Source organism: Salmo salar, chromosome ssa03, assembly GCF_905237065.1.
Source record: "Salmo salar chromosome ssa03, Ssal_v3.1, whole genome shotgun sequence".
NCBI lineage: Eukaryota > Metazoa > Chordata > Actinopteri > Salmoniformes > Salmonidae > Salmo > Salmo salar.
This window is the reverse complement of record NC_059444.1, coordinates 66586027-66596380: the sequence shown is the minus strand read 5'-3', so window position 1 is coordinate 66596380 and position 10354 is coordinate 66586027. Positions and strand designations below refer to the sequence as shown.

Genomic DNA, 10354 nt, shown 5'->3' with positions numbered 1-10354 from the left:
TACCTATTCCATTTATGTGGCGTCGTCAAAGATGGAATCTTTGCTATCGTCAATTTATTCCAAGATCAGCACGCAGATGATGTAAGTTAGTGCTTCAAAGTCCCTGTGATAAGGTTAGCGATAAACTGAAATCCAAACTGAACAGAACTACACTCTCTTATACCATTGTCTTAAATATATTTAATGGTCTCGTTGCAAAAGCTAAATTGTCGCAAGGGAACTTTTATTTATTTATTTTATTTCACCTTTATTTAACCCGGGTAGCAAAGATTATAGCAAACACCACTGAAACTGAATTGGTGCTCGCTAGCTTTGCAAATTCAGCTATTGTTGGAAGCCAGACAATATGAAACAAACTATTACAATTACAAAAGGTTGCAGCATATGTTGTGTAAATGGTGAACTCATACAGCTGTCAACTCTTGTCATTTTAATCCGTTTCACATTTGCTAGCTACCTTTTAGATCGAAGCCCAAATAGAATGATTGAAGATGATAGAAGCCCATCTCCTACTGTAAATAACCTATAACCTGTGTAGCCAGCCAGCCAGGTAGAAAAATGGCAGAAAAATAAAAGACGGACATCAGAGTATTTTTCAATACACCAAAACGCATAGTAAGAACCCTAGTAGCCTAATATCTCAAAGACTAGTTGATAAAATGTTCATAAGAAAGAAATGAAATTCTAATGGAAATGTTTCACAATGATGTCATTAGGCAGAGCAGGCAACAGATGGCACACAGACAGCAGAGTTGGGGACAGATATGCAGGGACAGACTGGCAGAGACAGGGAGTCACAGGTAAGTTTGTTGAGTCTTTGTTTGGCAACATTATGAAAGGTTCTCAATTTTTTTTGACTTGTAAAATAGGAACATAATTGGAAAATGCCATGGATACCCCCACTCTCAACTTAAACTGGTGACTGAACTAAGATTTGTTAAAGGCAATGGTATTGCTGTTGTGATTAGTTGTGTAGTTTTGGGTACCGGTAGTTAGGAGTACGGCAAACACCTTATTTCTTTGGTTCCGCAATATACATTTACCATATTACAATGTAGGCTATGTGTTACAGCACTACTTTTGGTGTCCCCCTCAGGAATTGCTCTTGAGAAAATGTAATGTAATTGTCCCCTCCAAAGTTGATATCAGATTTTCGCCGCTGGTCATAGGATATTTCTCTATAGACTTACTGTGAAACATTGCCTTGTCTGTTATCAAGCAAATGCTTAGGCCAACAAAAAAGCCACAACAGAATGGAATACATTTAGAATAATGACATAATCTGCATACAAATATGTTAATGCTATTTCATTGAAGCATCAATATCAACTCAAATTGCTGAATGTCAATTCTTGTTTACATGAAGCCTTTTTGTCCAGTGATTGGCATCTGTTGGCACCTCCACACAGCAAAGACACTAATCCCTTCACTCAAACAGTTTCACAGATACAGATCGACACTTTCCGTAAGAGATGAAATGCGCCATGAACAAACAATAGAACTGAATCTACCAATAACAAAGAGGAGGTCTCACCCTTATCTTTTCCCAATGCGTGAAAAGGCAGTGCAGGTGGTAAGAGGAGTGAAGGATTGTTATGTCGCAAGTGGGCATATAAAAGGTACAGAATGCCAGCTGGGGACACCAGCCGCCTTCGTGGCCACAGGAAAGTGCCACAGTACCAGTACAAGCTAAGGGAGTATTCACTTTCTCTAGGAGACACAACGTAGTTAGTCAGAACATGACCAGACAGACATGAAGATTGAATGTGGCTTTCATTTCCATTAGAATGAGGGATGAGGGGAAAAGGAGTGATGACAGAGAGATGGAGTCAGGGCATCTCTTGCCAGGGATGTATTTTGTGTCTGAATAACACTACGATGTAGATGAAAGTATGTGGAAAGATGAGGAGTTGAAAAAAGGCAGGAGAGAAAGAGAGGAAGGATGGAAAAGAATGTAGTGACTGAGGAGAGAAAATAAAAGTGAAAGTGAGCATTTTGGTCAAAGCAACAAAAAGGTCTCAGGGGGCTTTTGGAAGGAAAGTGGGCAGCTGGATTATGAAGACAGTGAACGGTTCAGGATACAATGCTGCTGGTTTTTCCTGTCTGAAAAGAGGTGAAGAAGAATAGACAATTATCCATCATTAATGTGAGACACGATAAAGGCAGATAAATGGTCCTATGTGTATGACATTTTGGATCTCAGGAGCACTCAGTGTAATAGCTTTCACCGTGCACTCTGTAGACTTGTATTCCTCAGTTAATTAGATTGATGGTGAGATTGCTTTGTGCAGAGACTCCATTGAGTAGGAAGAAAAGCCATAACGCATTAGACTAGAAAGTGGGAACAAAGGGGAGAAGAGTGAGATATTCTAACTTCTGTGAGACATTTTTCATCTGCTCTGCTCAGGCATTGTAACTTTTATCCACTTATCCACCCACACGCAGTGCTGCTCAGCTCAACTCAGGCACCCCTAAGTAGTGATACATTTCTGCAACCGTTTTAACAGCTGGTAAGATGACAGTAAGACTGACTTTGTTCTGTTTTTTGTTTTTGTATCTATTTTTCCCTCCCTCATTTATTCCTACTGTATCACTCCATTCTAGTCCTCTAATGCACCTCTTCCTGTTTCACACCCCCTTCCTCCTCTCTTCTTCCCCCTCTCCCTCCCCGTGTACCATTCCTCTCTTCACTCTGTCTTTCTGTGACCTCGCCATCCTCCATCCACCATCTTCTATTTTGTTCCAATCTCGTTCCCTGTAACTCCTGTATCCTGCTGTGCACACTCTCTACCAATTGAGTGTGCCATCTATTGGATGTCTGTGTCAGTGAGAAACCCGCCACAGCGGCGGCGCTCTCTGGGTCCCGTTTCGCCTAAACGCATCTACAGAAACCTGTCGGTCAGGCTGAGGGGCGGAGAGTCTTCTTTTGCCGGGGAGACAGACATGCTGAAATATCCATGCAAGGCCACTCACACAGTAAGATATCCTGAGAGAAAGTGAATTTTGCATCCATTTTGTGTGTTTTATCTTTGAGAAATGTCTTATATTGTTGTTCCATACTATCATCTAAAGTAACATTTTCTTCCTGCATTTTTCTGCCATGCCCATGACAATGTACCCTCTTACCCTGTATCCCTCCATGTGCCTGTTTCTTACTCAATCCCCCTCTCCTACCCCTGTGTTAGTTTAAGAACCTGTGGGAGGCAGTGGAGAATGAGGACACCCTGGCGGTGCAGAGCCTGCTATTCAGGGACAGAGTGTGTGGCGGGGGAGGAGGACGGGATAAAGAGAAGAAAGAGAAGGACTGGGAAAGAGAGAGGGAGAAAGGTGTAAACAGAGTGAGTGAGCAGGGCCTGGTACCTCTGGACGTGGCTGCTCTGACCCAGAACTCCCCTCTGCTGCACGTGTTGACAAAGGCAGGAGCCAGACACAACCCCGTCTGTGAGTCTTACACAGAGACGTAGATGGAATCAGTGCAATCAAGAGATGGTCAAGTAACAGTTGTACACATTTCACACAAACAATGGATCCTCCAGTACATTAAGACATTATTAGTTTTGGGGTAGTGACTAATAGTGAGTGATGTTTAAATGTAATGTTTACAGATATAATTCCTGTCACCCTTTCCCTCTATCTTGTTCCCACACTGTGTAAACAATGCAAAACCTTTTGTTATCTCTCCCTCCCACTCTCTATCCTCTCTCTCTCCCTCTCTCCCTCCCTTTCTCTCAGTGTGTCTTCCAGCGGAGTGGTTGTGCAAGCTGGATGCCCTGGTGATGTTGGCCGACAGGCAGGTGGAGGACAGGAGGGAGGAGCTACTGGGTGGAGCAGGGGCGGGGCCACATGTGCAGGCTGACATACAGAGGCAGCTCCACCTCTGGACTCTACGGCAGCAGCTGTACTGCAGGATGAGGGAGAGCTTCCACCACACAGGTCAGAGGCTAGGGGTCAGGGGTGATGAAGGACCAGTATGATGCACTCAAGCCAGTCTCATTGATTCGTTTAAGTTATGTACTTTTTGCTCCAAGTCTGTGTTTCTCCATCTCTCTGTGTCCTCTAGACCTCCCTGGCCCTCCCAGTAGTGTGTCACTGTTTGTGACCAGTGCCTCTTCCCTGTTTGTGTCCATTCGAGAGCCAACCGGTATCGCCACTGGATTGATCACACGCTACAGAGGTGGGGTTCTACTACTCCAACTCTAACATTGGCTCTAATCACTATTGCAATTACCACTCAGTCCTCAATATCATCGATACATCCATGTCTGTCTTCCTGTCACCTCCTACAGTGGAATGGAGCACCTCTGCCAACTTCAAGAGCATACTTGGCTCAGCCCAGGTGATCGACACTAAGACCCCCGTCCACAGCATCACAGGACTCACGACAGTAAGACACACACGACCCCGGTCACATCTCCTGAACCAGAACACCCTGAGGCTAGGAGGCACTTAACCTCAACTCTCTCAGTTACCTGCATAAATGAACAACTACGATGTAAAGTTATTTGCCCTGGTCTGCCTGTTCGCAAGGTTAGGTCATGATGATAATGTATTGGTCTCTTAGGGAATGCACTACTTTGTGAGAGTGACTGCCTACAATGTCAAGGGATGGGGCCCGGCTCAGAGCTCCAGCCCAGTCAGTGCTGCCCCCTCCAGTGAGTAAATGGAACTGCAGACAGCCAGACAAAAAAGCTTTCTGATATTCTATATTATCATCAATGCTCTGCATAGAAGTTGCCCCTAATCACAGATCAAGAATCAGCTCCCCAAATACCAACGTTAGCCATTTGAAGAAAACACCTGACCTTGGATCATATGACTCCACAATGAATATCAGTGAACACTGGTGGCCTGTGTCTCCCTCTGCAGGCTGGAGGGAGTGTATGGGAGTGAAAACTCCAAGCAGGAACAAGGAGGCTCTAGCCAGGAGACTGTTGGAGCAGACCAGAGAGCCACACTACAAGGGATACTGTATAGGTAGTGTACTTCTTGAACCATCACATAGATACAGCATCTCAGTTCCGTCTCTCATACAAGGGGAATGAATATACTAATCAAATGATTTGTGTAAGATTAACATCCTTGTACATTCAATACCTGTATAATACATGAGAAAGTAAACAGTATCAGTCACTCAAAATAATACTCTGGCTCTTTCACATGGTCCTCTAGTCTGTATGTCTCATTCCTTTGTCCTGTGGCCCATAGAGAGCTCCAAGCCCCAGAGCCCCAGTAAGCGCCTGTCTATGTCTCGCAGCCTGAAGCTGCTCTTCCAGTCAGCCACCAAGTTTGTCCGTCTCCTACAGAGGTGAGATAGCAATGCTCTTCACCCAACAACTCTGTATCTCTGCCACTAAAATCTCCCATGGTTACATTTAGAGAAAGATCCCACTCTGTTTCTGTTCCCTCAGTATACCCCCCACTCTTCAAAAAAGTGTTTCAGTCCCTTTCTGCCCTCCCTTTATTGCACCTACCTCTCTATTCAGTTTTTTTCTGTCTTCCCTCGTTAGGATGAAACTAATCTTATTCTCTCCTCTGTTCTTCTTCTTTGCCTCATTGTTAGGGGTGTATACCTGGCAACTGTGTTCTACAAAATGGAAAACATCCTGGTCACAGCAGATGACCAGCTCCCATTGGTGGAGATCCAGTGCTGCTCCACCTCCATCTCTCAGGACTTCCTTTGGTTTGCCAAGGTTAGCTGTCAATCTAATTGAATACATTGGTAGGTATACCTGTGTTAAATATATGTTCCAAAGTTACATTGTCTATTTTCTATCTTTCTATCCCTCTCTTTTTTTCTTACAGTTGTCCTGTGCATGGCAACAGGTGCCCTGGCTCCAGCAGGCCCTCTCCTCCGCTCTCTCCTCCTCTTCATCATTACTTCAGAACAGGCACAATATCTTGCAGGCTGTAGCACAACTACAGGTGAAAAAAAGGATAATGTACACTGATAGGTCACTGTACATGGCCTTCTCATCAATCAAGCACCTAGCAAAGATGAAGAGACAACATTTTCTGTGAGCTTTCTCTTCCACTGCCTGTTTCTCGTTGACTTTCCTTTTCACTCTTTATTTTTATTCTAATATTTCATACTTTTCTCCCTCTCTCCTTCCCTGCCTCTCTCTGCAGTCCTCTCTGGGGACAGTAGACTTGGGGCAGGTGTACTATGAGCCTCTGAAGGACAGGCAGGGTAACGTCCTGCTGGTGACAGTGAAGGATTGTGCGGCCCACACAAAACCCCCGGACCTCCCTCTCCACTGGGTCCCCCTGGCCTGGCTGGAGAAGAACCGGAGCAGGACCCCTCTACTCCCAGAGCCTACTGCCATGGACACCCTCACAGAGCAGCTCAAGGTGACCCTTCCTTGCTGGGCCACTGTGTGCTCGTGTTTATATACAGTAGTAAGGCTTCTTATTGTGCTAATACATCAATTCCTTTCTCTGTGGCCCTCACCAGGAGAAGCTGTCCTTCCACAGACGCAGTGTCCATTGGGCCCAGCGTGGCCTGTACGTGGGCATCTTGAAGCTGTGCAGCACAGTGGAGCAGATCAGGGTTCTAGTGCCCCAGAGGCTGCCCAACCTGCTATGCCACGCCAGAGTGCGCTACAATCCCCATGTGTCCCGGTAACACAGCTAACATACTACCACTGAGCTTACCACTGAGTTCAGTATGCACTACCACGTACAGACTGACTTTTAAACTGTTCTGACCTGGTATAGCTGATGATGAAATGGAATACTGTATAATACTTAGAATGAAGTGTGTCCTCAATGTTTGTCTAGTTTTTTTAAGGATTACTGACTGGTCAAATGAGATCTTTGCTAATGATATTTCCTTGTGATGTGTCTTGGGCTGCATTTTTGTTTTAGCGCTGAATGGGCGTGGTTACAAAGCCACAACATGTTAACAGCCAATGAGGACACAGAGGGTGAGGATGAGACCGCGATGGACAGCTCTGGGCTGGGGGAGTTTGTGAGGTCACTCAGGGCCGCTGTCACTCTCTTGTTGACAAAGCTCAACATCCCCCTCTACAGGGTAACCATGGTTTCACTCACTCTCCAGCTCACATGCTTTTAGAGCTCATTTAAATGATATACTGTATCATGTGATACACCTCTTTTACCTCCTCTTGTCTTCTCTCTCTATTCTTTTCTTTTTGCTTTTTCCCTCTCTCGATGTTCTTCACCTCTTGTCCTCATCCTCTGATCATCACTTCTTTCCCCCTGCTCTCCTCTCCTACAGGCATATCAGTACGGTGTGTACACTCGGGAGCTGCTGCAGTTTGGGGATAAGATGTCCATGCTGCTCCTGCTGCCCCCCAGTGAGGACTTCAGTTCTAGCTACTGGCCCCTAGTGGGCACCAAGGAGCCAGGCCTCACAATGCCACTGCAGATCTTTGAACTGGGTATGTATTGGTGCCAGGGTTTAAGTTTCAAGTATTTATTGTCACGTGCACAAGTACAGTGAAATGCCTTTCTTGTTTGCTCTTTCCCAACAATGCAGTAATCAATATCAGTAGTAGTATAAAAAAAGTAATAAAAAGTAAAGTAGAACAAAAACACAGAAATAGAAATAAGAAGAATACGAGAAAGTAAGTAAGCTATATACAGGATCAGTTCCAGGGTCAGTGCCAATACCTTATTTACAATGTGCAGGGATACTGGAGTGGGAGGGTTAGATATCTATAGGGGTAAGGTGACTAGGCATCGGGATATATGATAAACAGAGTCGCAGCAGTGTATTTGATGATTGTATGTGAGTGTGTGTGCGTGTGTGTAGAGTTAGTATGAATGTATGTGTGTGTTATGTGTGTGTGTGTGCTTGCCTTGCGGAAGTAGAGAGAACAGTCTATGGGGTGGCTGGAGTCTTTAACAGTTTTCTGGGCCTTACTTTCATACCGCCTGATATAGAGGTCCTGGGTGGCAGGGAACTCAGCCCCAGTGATGTTCTGGGCTGTTCACACCACCCTTTGTAGTGCCATGTGATCGAGATCAGTGCAGTTGCCATACCAAGCAGTGATGCAGCCAGTCAAGATGCTCTCAATGGTGCAGTTGTAGAACTTTTTGATGATTTCAACCTCCTGAGGGGCAAGAGGCTCTGTCATGCCTTCTTCACGACTGTTTGTGTGTGTGTGGACCATTTTAAGTCCTTAGTGATTTGGACACCGAGGAACTTAAAGATCTCCACCTGCTACACTGCAGCCCTGTCTCGATGTGGATGAGAGCGTGCTCGCCCCCCGTTTCCTGTAGTCCACGATTAGCTCCTTGGTCTTATTGACGTTGAGGGAAAGGTTCATGGACAACATAGAGAATATAAGACGTGTCATGTCATTTATATTTTTGCTCAGAGTAAACGGTCAGTAGTGGTGAGCTTAGATTTTTCTCTTTATTTTCTGTCTAATCCTCACGTCTCACAGTGCACTTCTGGACGTACGAGCAAGACTTCCTGTCTCAGTACTGTCAGGTCTGGGTTCGGTTGGAGCTGGACGCCCATCTGTCCCAGCAGGCTTTGCGAGAAGCTCTGGACACGAAGGAGGTGCAGGAGGCCAGAGAACGCCTTGGTCACATCACTCAGCTCTCACAGGTAGACTACCCATAGAGAGTAATGAAATAGATATCAAAGGAGGACCGTATGTGTGTATGAGAGGGAATGAGCCCCCTTGCCTCTCTGTCCCTTTGCCCTGTTTAGAGTCTTGAGGTGGTGTGGCGCGAGGCCCGGTGGATCATGGATGTCCTGCAGTGTGTCCGCTCTAAACAGTGGGTGGGGGCGGTGCCTCTGGGCCTGGTCATGGGAAGAGACCCACCTGCCTGCCCAGACGATAAGGAGGATGACAGGCCTACCACCAGAGTCTGGCCCCAGCGCATACTCTCTCAAAATAAAATATCAGGTGACTTGTTAATGTAGTAGATATAGTAAATTAATTATTCACTGTCTTTGATTGGAGCATTAGAAAGCAGGCAGGGGTGAGAATAAAATAATTGTATATTGTGATGCAATTAATTCCTCAGTTTGATATTCAGTCACTTCCTTTGTCTGTTTGATGTAACTAACTCTCCTTTCTGTTGGCCCTCTCCTCCCACTGCCTCTAGAGAGCATTACCTGTACTGTTACAGACATTGGTGTCAGCAGTGGGATCTCTGAGCCAATATGTATCCCGGGGGTCCATGAAAAGGCTGTGGGTTTAATTGAGGGGGCTAGCAAAGGGGGGTACCCTGTGGACCTCAGAGCCCAACAGCCTGTTGTGGCGTTCAACAGCCTGGACCTGTCAGGAGTTGGATTCGACAGTGTGGCCCAATCAGAAGTGGTATGTCATAACGTTATGGCCCAATCAGAAGTGGCAGATCATGACATTGTGAACCTGCCAGCTGCCTACAGTGGAGAACTGGAGTATCCTCATAGTTTTGTCAGTGATGTGATCCCGCCTCTACCAGAGCTGGACATCATCTTCCCCACACTGAGTCTGATAGATGAAGAGAGGGAGGAGGACCCTGTACCTGGGAGGATGGATATGCTTGACAGTTTAAGTCTTGGAGTCAGTGAAAGCGAGGCTTTCTTTGGACTAAACTCTGACTTGATGAGTGGACCTAAGGGTTGCTCTCTCTCTGATGTGCATCATGATATGAACTCACTGACAGCAGGCCTTAGTTTAGGAGACAGAACCTGTGCAGATACACTGTTCTCAGGTCATTTAGATGGGCTGGCCACATCCATTGTGAGGACCACACCTGCCCAGAGCTGGGATTTACCTACAGAGGACACTATGATACATGCTGGCAACAGGGGGGACAGCATGCCAGCAAGGAGCCAGGTTGAGTGGGTGAACTCCTCTAACCAGGCATCCTGATGTATCCAGATATTATTATGACTGAACGTTACACCAAAATACATTGTACTTACTCATTGTGCCTCTCGAAGAATTTGACAACCAATTCTCAACAAATTCTTAATATACACTGCTCAAAAAAATAAAGGGAACACTTAAACAACACAATGTAACTCCAAGTCAATCACACTTCTGTGAAATCAAACTGTCCACTTAGGAAGCAACACTGATTGACAATAAATTTCACATGCTGTTGTGCAAATGGAACAGACAACAGGTGGAAATTATAGGCAATTAGCAAGACACCCCCAATAAAGGAGTGGTTCTGCAGGTGGGGACCACAGACCACTTCTCAGTTCCTATGCTTCCTGGCTGATGTTTTGGTCACTTTTGAATGCTGGCGGTGCTTTCACTCTAGTGGTAGCATGAGACGAAGTCTACAACCCACACAAGTGGCTCAGGTAGTGCAGCTCATCCAGGATGGCACATCAATGCGAGCTGTGGCAAGAAGGTTTGCTGTGTCTGTCAGCGTAGTG

The 10354-nt window shown here is 45.7% G+C and overlaps 1 protein-coding gene across 1 annotated transcript; it reads left to right on the top strand.

Moving 5' to 3' along the window:
- Positions 1-1036: 1036 nt before the first annotated feature.
- On the top strand, positions 1037-10071 carry LOC106596243 (ankyrin repeat and fibronectin type-III domain-containing protein 1). Its single transcript, XM_045715155.1, has 17 exons — positions 1037-2976; positions 3186-3441; positions 3733-3933; positions 4061-4174; positions 4287-4384; positions 4562-4652; positions 4867-4974; positions 5206-5305; positions 5561-5690; positions 5803-5922; positions 6127-6348; positions 6452-6618; positions 6865-7030; positions 7238-7400; positions 8412-8578; positions 8684-8882; positions 9085-10071. Exons 1-17 carry the CDS (start codon positions 2815-2817, stop codon positions 9837-9839), a joined length of 3219 nt encoding a protein of 1072 aa, XP_045571111.1. The 5' UTR covers positions 1037-2814; the 3' UTR covers positions 9840-10071.
- The last annotated feature ends 283 nt before the right edge of the window (positions 10072-10354 follow it).